Source organism: Urocampus carinirostris, chromosome 16, assembly GCF_059441175.1.
Source record: "Urocampus carinirostris isolate Australia breed hairy pipefish chromosome 16, RoL_Ucar_1.0, whole genome shotgun sequence".
In the NCBI taxonomy this organism is placed as follows: domain Eukaryota; kingdom Metazoa; phylum Chordata; class Actinopteri; order Syngnathiformes; family Syngnathidae; genus Urocampus; species Urocampus carinirostris.
In genome coordinates this window covers 19,150,837-19,169,023 of record NC_142364.1, presented here as the reverse complement: position 1 = coordinate 19,169,023, position 18,187 = coordinate 19,150,837, and the positions used below count along the sequence as shown (strand labels likewise).

The 18,187-nt window shown below is 38.6% G+C and overlaps 1 protein-coding gene across 1 annotated transcript; it reads left to right on the top strand.

The window, feature by feature from the left end:
- Positions 1-5,401: 5,401 nt before the first annotated feature.
- stard7 (StAR related lipid transfer domain containing 7) lies at positions 5,402-16,367 on the top strand. The gene is made up of 8 exons (XM_088319784.1): positions 5,402-6,275; positions 7,980-8,143; positions 8,207-8,256; positions 9,672-9,782; positions 10,943-11,025; positions 12,884-12,983; positions 13,062-13,146; positions 15,477-16,367. Exons 1-8 carry the CDS (start codon positions 5,812-5,814, stop codon positions 15,656-15,658), a joined length of 1,239 nt encoding a protein of 412 aa, XP_088175910.1. The 5' UTR covers positions 5,402-5,811; the 3' UTR covers positions 15,659-16,367.
- Positions 16,368-18,187: the final 1,820 nt, after the last annotated feature.

Genomic DNA, 18,187 nt, shown 5'->3' with positions numbered 1-18,187 from the left:
GCAAGATCGGAAACACCTTCATCATATTTTGCTATTATTTCTTTCTTAAATGCAATAGTTGTACGCACTACCCTTCTTTTTTCACCTGTAGCAACTTTGCTGCGGAGGCATAATTAGGGGCTAAAACACTCCGTTCACCGATATCTAAAGCGAAAGCGAAAAGAAGTGCGCGCGCACGTCATAACAGTTCTTCACGAGGGGTGGGGGCAATCTACACCCGTACGCCGCTCAGCATCGCACCCTAGCGTACCGGCGTTCGAACTCCGATTTTTTGAACGAAAACCGAAGCGTAGAATTTCTCGAAATTTTTGGTCGAGAACCAATTTGTTCGAACTGAGAGTCGTTCGAAAACCGAGGTTCCACTGTAGATGTCTCTTTCACTTGAAAAGAAAAAAGCGTAACAGTAAGCCAAAGACAAGAGCATTTAAAGATCTGATACAAAACCCTTGGTCTGCTGGTTGATTTTGATATGACGCAATTATTGGCGCAGGCATCCACTAAGAGAGCAACAAAAGAATAACGCTCATTCAAAACAGTTTTTATATCTATTTATCTGATATTTACAAGGTTTTAGCCTGACTCTCAATAAGCTGGAAAGCTATTTCTCATCTAATTTAAAAGAGCAGTGACACTTTTCAATATTAGTTTTACTCCTGTAAATATTAACACCATGGAAAATGTTCTGTTGTCTCTGGAACTAACCCTGAAGTACTTTCGTAACCAGAGAAAATTAGTAAATTTTGAGACACACAAAAGGTAATATCATACCTGTCAACCTCCACGGCTCCATGCCCTTGCAAAATGTTGTTTTTTTCCCTTACAAAATACAAAATAATCTTACACCATATTTTTTTAAACGTGTTTATTTATGTAGTTTAACATGTTGTATTGTACATGTGTTTCGTTATATCATATATATTGTTAATTAACATTTTGTTGTGAGATACTGAGTTTCTCGACATGAATGAGGTTTATCATAAAAAAGTTCAAAAATTAAGTAGCTTGTACGTTCACTCTAGAAGGAAAAAATACATGCAAATATAATTAAGTAGAATAATACATTTTCTTATTCAAATTATTAATTCATTTTCTGCATTAAATTATTGTTGGTAATATACTGATTAAAGGGATAACCACAAACATGTCTTTTTTCATTTTCTCCTTTTATACTTCCTTTTTTTCTTAACTTCTTTATACAACAATAATGATTCGTAATATAATGCATCAAAGCAAATGAGCCGTTTGAGAGCCGGCTCTCTTTAATGAGTTGAGCCGAAAAAGCCGGTTCTATAAAAAGAGACGGACTTCCTTTCACTACATAACTACCACATGAAATCCGAGGCGGCAGATGCATGCGCACAGTAGCACCAAACCGCTCGCTTAGTTTGCAACGGAAAAAAAAACGATACTGAGACAGAGGCCACTGCGGCAAACTCGTTAGACTTGATTGATTTGCCGTTTCGTCATAGTCGGTGTATAACGGATGGTACCCATAATTGACAAATTTGCGTTTTTCCGTACTGATTTTCTTGTACGTCGTACCGACTTAAAATGCATAATAAACGTACTTTGTACGGCAAAAACTTACTGGTTGATAGGTATGTAATATCACCATTTTGATCCTCTTGTTCAAGACAAACCCAACCCACCAACTATGATTGTCAGAACGTTTTGAAATAAAACGATGTTGAAAAAATATTTTAAAATTTAGATTGTGAAAATAGAATTTAAGAACATTATGTTGTTAAATGTAAAGGTATTTAATGTCACAAAAAAATCAACTTAATAGATTTTAAAGAGCAGAAGAGTGGGAGGATGCTTTTCACCGACAACAACAGAGGCCAGGTGATGAAGGTGATGCAGCTGAGTCAGATCAGGAGGCTTCTCCTGCTGCTGGTATTCATGGAAACCAGTACCATCTGATTCATGTGAGGGGCAAACCCCAACCCAAAATAACTCACCTGGAGAGGAATGGGCGCCTCCAGGCTGTACATGCTCAAAACACACAACAGGAAGATGCACCCCGGCGACCGAGGCGGTATAGGGATCTGTAAACCCTGAACTTAAATAACATCATCATACTAACATGCTGTTTATTGCTGAGAAAGTACAGTTAAGGTTTTGCATTTGCATTCTTCTTTCGGCTGTATATTAAAGAAATGAGGAATGACAGCAGGGCATCGAGGTCCTTGAGGCATTGTTGGGTTAATATGTGTATTTTGGGAGTGAAAGGTAAAAGAGAATGAGAATTTGAATTCTCTTAAATGTCATTAATAACAATGTACTAAACATTATTTACAACAAGATTATACATGGCATTCTAGGATACACATGTAAGAAAGACTAAAAGGAGAAAAACAAGATAAACAAAGAACGTTAGGATAAATAGGAAAACATGTCCACAAGGTATTGCTTGGAGACCGTCTTAAATTGTGATTGCATCAGAACAGTGCAATGAAAATGTAGTGCAATTACCTTTAGCTGCAACATCTTGCCCAAAATAAGAGGATAAATAGGATATGAATACTCATTTTTCAATGCATAGGCAAGATATATTTTTTTCATAGTCTTGCGTGCTTGTTTTGGGGGAGTGATGGCCCTGGGGTAGAAACTCTCTCTGAGCCTGTTAGTCTTTGCTCACAGCATACCACACCGTGATGCCGTATGCGAGAATGCTCCCCACTGTGGCTTTGTAGAAGGATACCAGCAGCTTCTTTTCCTTGATTTTACTTAACACTCACAGGAAGTGGAGTAACTGTTGAGCATTCCCACCCACAGATGTAATGTTAACAGACCAGGAAAAGGTCATTGGAGGTGTGCACACCCAGGAGTTTGAAGGAGTGGACTCTCTACTTGTTTCCATTGATGATGAGTGGATGGTGACTAGGCATTCTTCTGTTTTGTTTCTGCACATTTATCAAATTACATGCACATTAGAAATAATTTCAGAACTCCAATTTGTCACGACCAGAACGGAATCAGGACCCAAATGTGCAGCGTTAACCACAAGTTTATTGATAGCAAGAGGAAGGGCAGCGCCTGCGATCCGGTGCTCGGTGGACGCGGGAAGCAAGCCGCACATGCAATCGGATCGTGATCCGAATACGAAGTGGATCTTCCGTAGCGGGAGATGGCGGAGTTAAGGTTGGGGAAAAAAACAGGTCGATAGCCGGGACAGGAGAGCAAAAACGTGGTCGGAATCAAAGAACAGGTCGGAGCTGGAGACAAACAGGGAGATCAGGAACAGACGGGTGCAAAAATGGGTGCAAAAAACGGGTGCAAAATCGGGACAGGCGGGAGTCAGGGTCAAAATCCCTGCCTCGTAACAACAGAGGTTCGCTGACGGACTGACAACCGGAGAGTGACAGGACTGGGCTTAAAAAGGGACAGGGAACCAATCAGGTAGCCCGAAGCAGCTGGCGCCAAACGAGCGGGCACAGGTGATCCAAATCAGTAAACATGACTCAATTTGATTTTTACTTCCACAATTGCAGAAATAATATAGCCTTTTTAAATTGTTACTACTTCAAAATACTTTTACCTTAGAAGTCTGAAAATATGCTATTGAGTTGCTGCTAATAAAACATAAATATTTTGAATGAATTAAACATTGCAGAGAAACCTGCCTTTCTTTGCCTAAACAAATTAACCATACTTATAGCCATCCTTCTATCCAGAGTAAGATTACTGTTCCTAATCTAATATTTGTGTGTTAAATGTTTACTTCTAGAGAGCGTGGTTTAGTGAATGACATCAGGAACTGGAGTCAGGTTGGTATTTGACTTACTTGAGTCATGTCTGAAAATGCCTGTGGTTTTTCCATAAATTTCCCACCCGATTAGAAAAAAAATAGAGGTATCCATGTCCTGTAGTTTAAAAATGTTACCATGCTTTGTTTCACCATAGGGCAAACATTTGATTTTTTTAAATTTGTTTAGTTACTTTGAAAGGCGATGCGGCAGCTAGCCCGTCCACGACACAGTTCTGAGGTCATGGGTTAAAATTTAGCTGTCCGGAGTTTTTATGTTCTCCCTGTGCTCTGGTTTCCTCCCACATTCCAAGAACATGTGTTCCAGGTTAAATAGTGACTCCAAAACTGTCCCCGAGCATATGAGTGGATGTCTGAACCTGTGTGCCCTGCGACTGGCTGGCAACCAGTTCAAGGTGTGCCCTGCCCTCTGCCCGATAAGAGCTAGGATGGGCTCCAGCACCCCCGCGTCCCAACTGAAGATACGCGGTGCAGATAATAAATGGATGGAGAGTATAAAGTTGTGACATTAGTTTTCTCTATCATAATCCATCCATTATCTACAACGCTTATCCTTAGTAGGGTCACTGGGGTGCTGGAGCCCATTCCAGCTATCTTCATGCAGTGGACAGGGGACACCCTAAACTGCTTGTTTTTATTTTTGGATTTGTACTTCTACAAAAACTAATGGTTATGCACAACTTAACTCCACGTTGTTTGTGTTCAGGTTGAAGCCAGTTTTTTTTTTTTTTTACAATTTACGCAAGGACATTACGTCGACGGATCGGTTAGCCAACGCGTGCCGGAAAGGACCAGCGTGAACCAGAACTGGGAGAGGTCGATTTACTAAATTGGCGGGTCGCCAACAGACACCAGTTTTATAAAATTGGCCATTCAATCAAAGAAAAAATAACTTTGTATAGTATTTACTTTTAGTTTTTTTAATCTCGCAATGAGACATAATGGTTAATCCTCCCTTTGTTAAACACTGCCATCTGCCGCCCAACATGGTGTATTACCCCAAAATGCTTTCCCTGAATGTTTACAGTATTCAAACTTCCGTTGTTCGTTCATATTTTGTGAAAACATTTTCATAGCTGTAATTAAATTCTAATTACTAATTATTTTTTTTGTTGACTCAAATGCAGGGTGTAGGCCGAACTAAATAAAAAATAACTGGAATACGGGGAACAAAGCCAATTTAAATAAAAAAGAATGCAAAAAAAAACATGGACTTATAAATTAAAAACAACAAAAATGTGTGCTAAAAAGACGTGTTTGTTTATATTTATTACCTAAAGTTGAGACTTACATAATTATTTCTGACATAAACAAAACAATGGACGCATGGTGATGACGTCAATTCACCTCTTGAGACTCCCCTTCAGATTGAAAAAAATAATAATAGTCCAAACAATTTTTAATCGTTTGACCTTTCACAACGTTAGGGATGATTCTGTTTAGTAACCAATGGCTGTAAAATAAAGCAGAATAGGTGGATGGTGACATTCAGATCAATGCATTTCATATCACAATTATCAAAGATGACCTGACGCACATGCTTGACAGTGAGCTCGATTTAGGGACCGTTTAAACCAATCACAATCGCCTTGATAGTTTTTACAGTCCAATTGGAACTCTTGTTAGGAGGCTGCAAGACTTTTCCCTTCCGGGTAGGCGTGTCTACCATTCGCTAAGGAGAGGAGGTCACACAAGCTGACTTGGATGCAAAACGTGTGAGACTGTGCACCTCTCGACAAAGTATTTGGGATTTTATCAACTTCTTGGCGCAGGATTCGCCGTTTGTTTGATAAATACGAGACTAGGTAGTCGCACGCGCAACTTAGAAGAAGCTGGACTTGGTGTGTGCAACTGCGCTGCTAACGCTAGCCGATTGTAAATGTCGCGTGTGCTCTGCAATGGACATTTGATAGCATAGATCTTCCTTTTAAAGTTTTCAAGTAAACAACTGCATAGTTATCATAGGTGGAAACGTCATTTGGTGGTTTTGATATTGTAGTTGTAGGGTTGTCAAATATTGGGAGCGTGTGTCACGGTCAAGCATGTTTCAATCCGTGCCTCGTCGAGTCACCACCGAGGTCGGCGTGAGGACGCTCCGGTTACCGGGGACCAGGTCGTTTAGGCAGCTTGCTCATGAGGAGGAAGGCCGAGGCTCGGCTCCGTGGTTGGGCAGGGCCGTGGACCTGATCCTGTCCACCCTGCGCAGGGTGGGTGTCTCCTGCAGAGAGACCGCCATTGCCAGATCGGGACAGGGGAGGAGCAAAAAAGGTCTTCTGTCTATCTTTGCGGATCATTGCGGCTTTGTCACCGGCCAGAGGCTTCGACGGGCGTGTCGGATTGCCGAGCTGTACTCCAACCTATATTCTCAGAGGACTCGATGGACCCTGGTGGGCAGCATATGGCGAAGGCTCCAGAGCAAACACACTTCACCTGGCAAGATGATCGCCGCTGTCCTGGGGGTCTTCATGTGGGATAATGAAAAGATCCAAGATGAAGAGATGCACAGGTTTGTAAGCAGCCAAATATTAATGTTGTATCTGAACCTGAAAACTCCGAGCAAGGGTGTAGTTTTGGCATAGACGCAGGGAATGTGTCCCTACCAATATCGATCATTGTTTTTTTTCTCCGCCAATATCATATGATCACTTGGAGGAAAATGCCATATTCCCCAATATCGAACAATCATTATTTTATCTTCACCGATATATAATTTAGTCACTCAAATATACATTATGTCCCTTTTAATGCCAAAACAAAACCCTCACCCTTGAGCCAGGGGTCTGCAACCAGCACAAAAAGAAACAATAAAGCCTTACTGTTGACTTCTACCCTATTTATTTGGGCATATATGGTTTTTGTTATGTTTTTTTTAACCCCAAAATGAACTCTAAAGCTTGGGTGTATGTTATAACTGAGGTTTTACGGGAGCATAACACCACATTCGAGCAATGATCCATCAGTGAACAGTTATTTCTGACGACTTATTGGTCAATATTGGATGCAACAGGAATCGAGCCCGGATCACGGCGATGAGAGCGTCGAATCCCAACCACTAGCCCACTAGGATTGTAGACGACATAGAAAAAGGCATTCAATTTTATCTCATCATAACACTATTTATTCAGTGTACAACGTTGTATTGGAGCATCATGGGAAAGAGTTCAGGAAAAACGTTGAACATTGTGGCACAGTACACAGTGTGATGATGAGATAAAATGGAATGCATTTTACTATGTCATCTCAACCACGTGTAGTGTAGGGATTACACAGTGGATTAGACTTTTAATTATTTATCAAGGTCAAAACTTGAGATTGTCTTAGGATGAAATAAAGAACACACTCTTAGTCAGAGGCGCGTGCTTCCAGAATCATCTCAGGAAGGAAAACACGCTCCGTCTATAGCTAGAGGCTCATTCAATGGAAGGCACAGGCATAGAAGAACACATTTGATTGGCTTAAGCAAGGTCTTATGAATACAAGAAAAATAATTTAATTTGTTTAGACAGAAACCACATGTTTAAATGAAGTGAATAATGCTGGCCGCTAGATGGTGTGTGAGCATTATAGATGAGTAGTAAGAAAAGTGAAACTTTGTAACACAAAAGGTACACTGTGAAAAAAAAGGAATGTGGGGAAGCTCTTTAGCAGACTACCCCGCACTAAAGTGAAGGCCATCTTGATTAATAGTTAGCAGGCCCCAAGATCATACAAATGTTGCAAGAATACAAACAGCACCTGGATATAATCTTTGGCTTTGTTAAGGTACTTTTGAGGATAACATACAAAGGCACATTCGAACTATAATTTCCCTTACATTGGACCAGCTCAGTAGCCTAGATGGTAAGGCGCCCGCTTTGAGACTGGGAGGTCGGTGGTTCGCGCCCCGGTCGAGTCATTCCTAAGACTTAAAAAGTGGTCGGCGGCGCCCTCTGTTGGCTGCGGCTGCATCGGCTCGCTACAACGGGTCAGGTGCAATCGACATTTCGTTCTGTGTACATTGTTACACAGAATGACAATACAAGGAAATTATTATTATTATTATTATTATTCTTTTTTTCTCTGCAGTGTAGGGAGACTGGAAGAAAGCGTTTGATTTTTGCATGGCTACAACTTCTTATAATATATATTGAAACCTCTCATCCTTCGTCGAGTGCCTTCATTAAAAACCACTCCTGTGAAAAGATGGCTGATCTTCTATATGTTTGTGCAGATGCGGGTTGGAGTTCCAGGCCCTGGAGGCCGTGAAGAGTCCCAACGCAAACGTTAGTGGGATGAACGGTCGCGCTGAGCCTGGATGGGAAGTCGTGATAGAGAAAAAGGACTTCCGAGTGTGGAAGCGACCGATTCCCGACAGTCACCTCTACGAGTACAGAGGTTAGCCGTAATCTTTTCACACACCAGCTTCAAGATATGAACATTTGTTCTTTTTTGGCGCAGTTTTGGGCTCCTACACCGATGTCACACCAAGGCAGTTTTTCAATGTGCAGGTAACTCATTTCACTCTTCTCTGAAATGGGCAAGATGGCTGTGCATCTCTTCCACAAATGAAAAATCACGGAGTCTACTTTTGTAAAATACACCTGTTAAAAGGTTTTAAGAATTAGAAGTCAAACTTCTCTTGGTCTTCTGACTCTCCGGGACGTTTTAAGTATTTCAATATCTCAATATGTCGTGCAAATTTAAAAAAAATATATGGAAGTGGGAGTTTTATGCTTAGTTTATATCTGAATAAAACAATGCAATGGATTTTAATTTTTATTTTACCTTCTTGAGTTGAAAAAAAACACTTTAAAAGAATATTAAAAAGACATAATTCCTAAATTATATTTAATACACCAAATGTCCTTGTTAGTATTTTTGCTGCTAATAATTATTCGGCGCAATTTATTTTACTTTTAAAAATAAATTTTGCACTGGTAGTATTCTATTACTGGTAAATAAAATAATCAGCATTCTAAGTGGTAGCTTCTTGTCCACAAACGAGAAATGAATATCACCTAAAAGGACTTCAATGTCTTTCAAGTATTTTCCCTTATTTTCCCCTTTTTCTTTTTTAGAAAAACAAACGCAAAATATAAAAAAATAAAAACAATAAAAATGTTCAAAAATCTTCCAGTGCAACAAGATTTTTTAGCAGTATATTAGGACATGGTTTTATTCCTTTTCCCTAATTCCACCTTTATTAGTTCATTGAGTTCATGTCATTATTACAATTGTACACTGTATTTTATTTTTTGATAGATATTTAGGATTTTTAAACAAACACGATAATCATATTATTTTCTAATCATTTATAAAAGTATATGTATTTTTAACATGACGGATTGATATATCTGTGGCGTAGCATATTGTAAATCTAACAAACAAAAACATTCTACATCCTTTACTTATTACCAGTTTTAATAGGACTCCCTCAGGAAATGTGGATCTTTTGATTAAATTCTTTATTTTCTAATAGTGCAATGGAAAAAAATGTCATACATTTTGGATTATTTATACATCATTTTATTGTTTTAATATTGCTTATAATGGCAAAACTCAAATACCCTATTTCAAAATATTAGACTATCATGACAGTGTAGTAGTAGGCTTTAAAACTTCACCCGCAACATTAAAATAATAAAAGGCTTGCAATATTCCAGTTGATTTTTTGAAATAGCACTACAGAAGATAAAGATCCTTTATCACAGTATACTATTTTTTTCTGTTTTTAAAAATGTATTGCCTACTCGTGAACAAGGAATGCCATTGTACACCAATAGCATTGAAGCTCTCGCATACTTGTCATATCACGAGAAGGTGATCATGTATTTGGGGAGTCACCTCTTGCGCAACACGGCAGCGTTACATACGTTGTATAAATAGCTTTGCACTTGACTGACCGCTTTGTCTTTTGTCAAAGTTGGACACGGAGTACAGGAAGAAATGGGACGCTCTGGTCATCAAACTGGAAGTGGTGGACCGGGACGTCAACACGGGCTCCGAAGTTGTACACTGGGCCACGCACTTTCCTGTTGGTTACCCTTCACTTCCTTTTGTTTTTTTTTCAATTAATTAGCAACCCCCGTTGGCCATTAGTCAGCTACCAAATAGTGGTCCAGTCCACCTGACTTGAATTGTTTTCAAAAGATCCGGTTCGCAAGATTTCAGAAATTCCTACATTGTTTACTATTTTTTTCATTGCTCGGTTTGAATTTGAATGTGTTTCGGGGATAGAAAGTGCTTGAATATTGGTTGAATGACTTGACATTGTTGCCATCTTTCACACCAAGTCTGCTTAAAAATGAGGCCAACATTGCTTCCTAGTGGCTTCGCTATGCCATTGCATTTCTTCCTTCACAATTAACGGTAGCCTCATTAGTTTATATGTCATTGTTTTATGAACTGTTATCGCCCCCTATGGGTCACGCCCCAGAGAACAGGTGCATGCTACACCTAAACAGGGTATTATGGAATTAGAAATGTGTATTAGTGCAAGGATTATGTATCAATTATGGAAGTATTGTTTATTATGGGCCATGCATAAAACTAAGGTAGTATCCCAGTGTTAAATTGTAATGGGAAGAACTTCCTGCAACTGAAAATGTAAGCTACTAAATACTGTCCTTTTACCCAACACTTATAGGGAGAGATTTGTCTCAAAAATATTTACACACTTATTGTTTAGAACCACAAATATATTCGCATATTGCTCAAGATCTAAACATATATCTTGATAAACTCACATGAAACATTCAAAAATTGCATATCTAAATGGCAGCTATATTTCTGGATCTGCAAAATACACGATTTGCACCCGTTTTCTTTTTTTGATGGCACTGGATAAATTGAAAAACTGCTTTAAAAATCCTTCAAAAGATATTGGAATTGGCCATAAAATAGCAATAATGGAATACCTCTGCTTTTAGTCTAGCAGCAGGCTTCTTGTACTCAGGCTTGACTGTTGTGTTTTAAAAGGTTTACGTTAGTACATTGTTACACAATACATACATTTCCCCCCCCTTTCATTTAAACTCAATGTTACAGTTAAACTGTGCATATTGTTACTATGGTTAACAATGAAATACTTCCAATTATTCATCCAATATAAACTCTATTTTTTTATAATTGTTGATTGTGATTATGAAAAAAAATATTTCTGTTTTTAAAAGGATTTCAATGCTTCTCCCACAGTATCCCATGTACTCCAGGGACTACGTGTATGTGCGACGCTATGAAGTGGACTTGGAAAACAACTTGATGATTTTGGTGTCTAAGTAAGAAAGAATGACTTTATTCCATATTGTCATTATTGTTATAATTATTCACGTTAAAAGGTAAAAAAAGCTAAAACGAATGCATTTATTTTTCAGCGATTCAGCCAATCAATGCAATATTTCTAGCCTACTCAAATGGAAACTGAAGGATTGACGTCTATTGTCGTCATTGGCACTGAATGTGATAAACAATTTTCTCTATTTGATCTGCTTTGACCAATTTCAAAATAATTAATGACAATAATATTACAGTAATGATAATGAAAATGTCTTTGACTAATCACTCATTATTGAATATTGATAATAGATTATATAAATGATTACAATGATTTGATATTCTTCAATTTGTGAGTGGCTTTTTTCCACAACACAAAAAAACCCATCAACCATTTAATGACAAAAGGAAACAACAAAATGTCTCCACACCAGCAGCTGTACGATACAATGATATAATACCTAATCATGTGCCCAAAGGGATTAGGCTGAAGTAGAAGCTTTTAAGGGCCTAATCCTAATCCATTTTTCTTGTAGAAAGGACACATTCAAAGTGCAGGAAACGCCTATTCAAATGTTTGTGAATACATTATTATGCTAATGTTAAAATCGGTTGTTAGTGGCGCAAAACCGTCAGATTGGAATGCAGCCTCGCTTATTCTTTCAATGTCAAATTCTGCCGCGTTAAGGAATTTTCAGTCATGTCTCACTAAAAATGCACTTGATTGTTTCGTTTTGTGCTTGACAGCGAGTGTCATGACACTCCACACACACATCATTTTTTAATAAGGAAACTCCGAAACGTAACGGGACTTACCGTAAATTCCGGACTATAGAGCGCACCTGATTATAAGCCGCACCCACCACATTTTAGGAGGATAACCGCATTTGTACTTACACAAGCCGCACCTGTATATAAGCCGCATGCGCCCATATTAAAACATGTAACACAATCACGAAGTTACCCCAAACCCGACTTTGAAAAAGACCCGCAATTGTGACTGATTTTGGTTTGAACAAATTTATTGACACTAATAACAGCAAACAAACAATTGTGAGGTTTGAACAACCCCTCGCAATTGTGACTGAATATGAAGTAAACAGTCCAAAAACAACAGCCGGCAAATTGAATGTAAAATGATACCGGTAGTTAAGATATAACGCAGACCTGCAGAGTCCGGGACCCGTTGAAAATAATCCAAAGAAAAAAAAATGTATATTTCCAAAGGTAAGGGTGGGGAAAATATATATCCACTATTGTCCGCTGCATCCACAAACACGTCTCACCTTTACTCCACTTCCCATCAGCCCCTGTTGTATTCGCCCCTTCTTTTTGATTCACCCATAGAAAACATATCAGAATAAGTCTGTAAAATAAATACATTACAAAAATATACAGTTGCAAATACATATTATACATGGTTACACATATTTGCAAAGGAAGACGGTACACCGAGAGCGTTTTCAAAGCTTTAATAATAATATTATAACTTTCATCCCAAACCGTGTCTGTGAAGGGTAGCAAAACGCTACTAAGAACACGCTGGCAACACAAGGAAAGATGTCTGTTAAAAAAAACATGGTACTTGTAAAAATCATGTTTGTTTCCAACCTTGGAAAGAGGCTTTGTCATATAGACGTCGTCCTAGGCTCCTTTGTTCAAAAACACGCCAGCTACACACTCGCATATGTTCCACCGGTTTAAATCTTACCTTTTGTACTCGAGCGCTGCTGGTGGCTGTTTAAAAAAATACATAAATTGGCCGCATCACTGAATAAGCCGCAGGGTTGTACATTTGGGAAAAAAGTAGTGGCTTATAGTCCGGAATTTACGGTAATCTTTTTTTCTCACTGCGTTCTATAGAGCCGTGCAGCATCCCCGAGTTCCCGAGTCTCAGGAGTTTGTAAGAGTTCACGCGTATCAATCCAAGATGGTCATCCGGCCTCACAAGTCCTTTGATGAGGTATGATTCTATGATTTTTCTGATCCTTTTTAGCAATCAGTAAACGGATATTCAACCCTTTTAACCGCTTGTCGGCAGAACGGATTCGACTACCTGCTCACATACAGCGACGACCCCCAGACCGCCTTCCCACGTTACTGTGTCAACTGGATGGTGTCGAGCGGTGAGTTTCTTGTATCTTGTTTAAAAAGTGTTCACAATCCTAATTTGGATTTAATGGCCAAATACAACAAAATGTGTCTTGACTGTCTGATAAACATGATGTGCAGTGGTTAGAGGCCTTATTTTGAAGCCTGTTTGATGTTGTTCCTTGTTTCTTATAAGCATAAAAAGAAAAAGTAGGAGAGAAGTTGGGCTGGCTATTTTCGTTCCACTTACCGTATTTTCACGACTAGAAGGCGCAACAGCTTATAAGGCGCACCCATCAAAAATTGTTTTTTGGCCTATATTTTCCATTCATAAGGCCCACAGGACTATAAGAGGTTACAGTGGGAATGTCAACAAATCAGTCAGGTAGTTCAGTCAAACCTATTAACCCCTTAACATTCCGATAGCTCGCAAGAAGCAAATATGTGCCTCAGACACGTACGGACACGGTGTCTGTACGATGTCACCAATCACTCAAATGCGTCATTTCACATATTATTAGAAAGGTTAAACTCTTGGGATTCAAGAAATGCCAACCATCTCTTAGTTTCTATTTTATTTTCCGCTGGCAACTGTGTGGACAGCAAAGTAAGAATTTCATTGTGGAGGGAAACGACGTTCTTTACCGTGCGTAATGACAATAAATACTTTTAATTGAATGTAAAAATGGACTCATCACAGAAACATCAAGATCAGTCTGAAACAAGATGCTGGGAAAATATATAGCCGGGGTAGCTCACCAAAGTCATCTTGCAGTCATCACGTTCAATATTAATACGCAACCATGGTCCTCTTACATCCGTGAGTGTAGTAAATCCAAGCGTGGAAAATATTTACACTCCAAAACACGCAACTGCTTTTTGGTAGTTGTTTAGCCCCATAATTCCTGTTTACAAATACAGACTAGTAAAAAATGTTTTCTCCAGGGCGTAGAGCAACCAAACGTGTGATTCACATATTTTTCGGCCAATTGCAGGCTTTGTTTTGCCCTGTAAATGCTATAAAGGACCCGCCTCATTTACCATCGAATGACTTTAGCCAATAGTGACCTATTAAATGATTGAAAAATTGGTCAGGAAATGAAACGCTGGTATATATATCCAAGCATACACTGCAGACTACTTCGCCTACGGGGGAAAATCTAGTCTGTGTCTGCTTGCCTTAGTTGCGAGACCTTGCGACTCAATATTTATCCATATATAAGGTGCACTGTATTATAAGGCGCATGGTCAGCTTTTGAAAAAAATAAAGGCTTTTTCGGGTATACTATTTTTTTTAATCACATTTATTTTTCTATAAGGCATGTTGCAACAAATGATACATTACAAAATTAACAAATAATCTGGAAAAAAAAACGTGACTGATTAAAGCAAAGCTTGTAGTAGAGCTTCTATCGACCATTAAAACTCAAGGCTTTTGAACCAAGGAGCCATAAAAGCAAAAATATTTTGATTTTCTTTTTTTTTTTTTTTAAGAGAGCCACACCATATATTTTAAGACAAAATTCAACAAAACCTCTAAACCTGCCCTCCGGGCAAAAGCGAATTCTTCAGCACTTTTTATTTCACTGATGATTTGATAAAATCTACAAAATAATCATGATAATGCCAGAGCATGTGTCCCATATCCATATAAATATACCACTTAAAATCTGTATACCTCCTGCAGTTATTTAAAGAGTGTTGAGGCGCTTTTTGACCGTCATTTTTGTCCTAGAAAATGCTTTCAAAACAAGGTGTTAGCTAAGTTTTTTTCTTAAAAATTTCATAAAATACTGCAACGTATTTATCTTCGGTGCAGACGGCGCTGGGCAAGGGAGAGAAGGAGTGTTTAGCGCCCCCCATTCCTACCACTCACACAATCGAATTGCTCTGGGTGCTTTGCTGGCGTTTTGGAGTGTTTACTGTTTGTTCTGTGGGTTTTCATCAAAGTGTCTCAATAGTGAACATACATTATTTAATGAGCTTCCATATAAAGGATTCTTTAGCATTGTACAACCAAAACGGCTTCTGTTTGTGTGACACCTTGACTGTAAATATAGTTAAGACTACAGTATCTGGGTTCTACTCCTGTTGAGATTGCAGTCAGCGATATTTTTGGATTGATCAATCATTGCAGAAATACTGTAATATATTACCGTAAAACCTCACCCAATCTTTGAGTTATTTTTTAAGTAACCAAAAATGGGCGTTATACATAAATAAATGGAGATTTAATTTTTTTTTCATTTGAATTTTACACATCTGATTTTTGCAAAAATGAGAAACACAATAAATCTAGAAATTATTCTTTTATAATTTCTGGGGGTTTTTACTTTTTAATGTTAATTAAACCCGACTTTAACAGGCATGCCGGACTTCCTGGAGAAACTCCACACAGCTGCATTGAAGGCCAAGAACTTGGAGGTGGGAATCCACGACTTCGCCGGCGTCATCAAGTCCAACGACAAAGCCGGACGCCAACAGAACCCGGAGCGCCTCGCTGCCGAGAAGAAACACACCGGCGGATCCGGTCAGATATTCGCCTGAAACCGTCCAAAGCCAACTTGATGGCAACAACGTGTGTAAATGTGGGTTTTTCTTGATGAAGTATCAAATAGTAGGGGCTGATGGGTGATATGTATCCACAATGACATGGCAGTGTTTGTTGGGCCTTTATTAACATTTTTATGGCCATGTTTTTTTGAAGTATGTCCATCACAATGGAAGACATCTGCACTGAATAGTAAGGCCTCAACGGGAAAATACTTGTCTGCTCCTTTCATTATCTTTTTGAATACTTAATTTTTTTGGTACTCACAGTGATGCTTTTTCTGCCATTCGGCCCACACAATGCGAGGGCTTTATAAACTAGCAAAACCAGTCCTTCCATACAGGGCGCAGTGTCTTATAACAACCGTGGAAATCCTCTCGTCACATCATACATATGCACTTGTTTGGGGCTGGACAGCACTTCGAAATCTGCTTGTGACATTTCACAAATGGGAAAAGTTAAAATTATAATAAACTAAAAGGTTGTATCATTTCAACTATGTTTTTTTTTGTAGTGAGCTAACATTTTAACACTGTGATTTGATTTTCCTTGTGGCAAATTTGACGCAAACTGAAAGCAAATGACATGTGTAAGCTCTGCTTTCTGTCCTACTGTTCATCCTTTTATGAATGTGTAAATAATGTGTTCGCTTGGAAATGATTAATAAAATGTTTACAGTCTGGCGATGTGGCGGACAACACATTATGTGTGTTATTGCTTTTTGTGGATATGTTGCTTTGCTTTACATCTTACTGCAAGTGTGGAATAGTTTCTTTTTCAGTGCACAAAGAAAGGGCCAACCACACACAATATTTTGTGAAAAATAGTTTCCTAACCTTCTAGAGGGCAACTGGAGGTGGAATTCTTCAGGCTGTATGGCTCAACTCCAGATTAAAACGATACAATAAATATTACCTAAATGTAATAAAATAACCCAAGAAAACCCCTTCTCTAAACTTTGTCTAGCTAGCCATAGTTAAATACTAATCTCTCATATATTCAGTATATTCGCTTGCTAGCTTTTTCAAAAACTCGGGAGCATGGTAACTAAGGAACATAATACAAGAAATTGTCGTCCCTAGGTGTGAATGAGCGAGCGAGTTGTCTGTCCCTGTGTGCCCTGCGATTGGCAACCAGTTCAGGGTGTCCCCTGCCCACTGCCAGATGATTGCTGGGATGGGCTCCAGCACCCCCGCGACCCTACTGAGGATAAGCGGTGCAGCTAATGAGATGAGACATAAACCTGATATTCTTTTTCACTTACTTGTGGGTTGAGAATTTTGCATTTATTTAACATAGCTTAAAATCAACTAAAAAGAGCTGACATAATTGGCTGCCATCTTGCTACTATAGGTAACCGAAAAACAAAAACCTTGCAAGTGGTTGGGCAAAAACATGAGAAGAAAAATAGTGCAGTTGGGTAACTTTGGGTCGCTGTAGTTTTTAATCATGTTAAGTCATGTTTATTTGTATAGCCTTTAATGACAAGGAGTCTCAAAGGGCTGCACAGACCACAGATGATTGCAAACCACAGACTATTATGACACCATCCCCTGATCTAAAACCTACGAGAGGGCAAGGAAAAACTCAAAAACCTCAACATGAGGAAAACGAAGAAACCTTGAGAAGGGACCACACATGATCTAATCCCCCTTCCAGGATGACCAGGCTACAACGGATGTTTCAATAACAAATAATACACAGATATTGTCAACATGAAATATAGGTCATTCATAAACTGGAGAATAGAAGTGTGTTTTAAGCCTAGATTTAAACAGTTCCACTGAGGTTGCAGATTGAATCGCACCGGGCACAGCATTCCACATCGGGGCCCGAATGCTCTCGAACCTGCGGATCTCTTCTTGGCTCTTGGGATCACTAGTAGATCCTCCTTCAGCTTTTTAGCACTCATTTTTGGTTGCACTACACAACACAGTCACATCTAGTAGTCAAATAATACACACTCTCTTTTTTAAAAAAAGAATAGTGTGAGGCTAAATAAATAGGATCATGTAAAATAAGACTAAAAACCAAAAGGGCCTTGATGGCTCAAATGCGGCCAAAAATTATTGCTTAAAGTAGGTGAAAATTGTCATGTATATAGTAAAGCAAAAAACTAAAACAAAACATTGTTGATAAGCACAACAAAGAGGCTAAAAAACATGTAGGAATAAAAAAGTATATATCAGGGCTAGAAAATAATAATGCCTGTAGGCTAAAACTATGATAAAAGTAATACAAAATTATAAAATTATGATACATACTACTGTTCAAAAGTTTAGGGTCAGATCAAAATATCCATTCTTTGACAAAAGCTCAGTGAGAAGGATCTATATTTTTCTCAAATAAAAATCATTATTTCTAACCTTCTCAATCCCTCAACTATATTTTCTATGTCTTTCCAAATCAATAAAAAGTATGACTTTTCATGGAAAACACTATTTTCTGGGTGACCCCAATTTTTTATTAATGGTAGGAGTAAAGCTAATAAAATGATGTATTAAATAAGGTTGTGTGGACTAAAG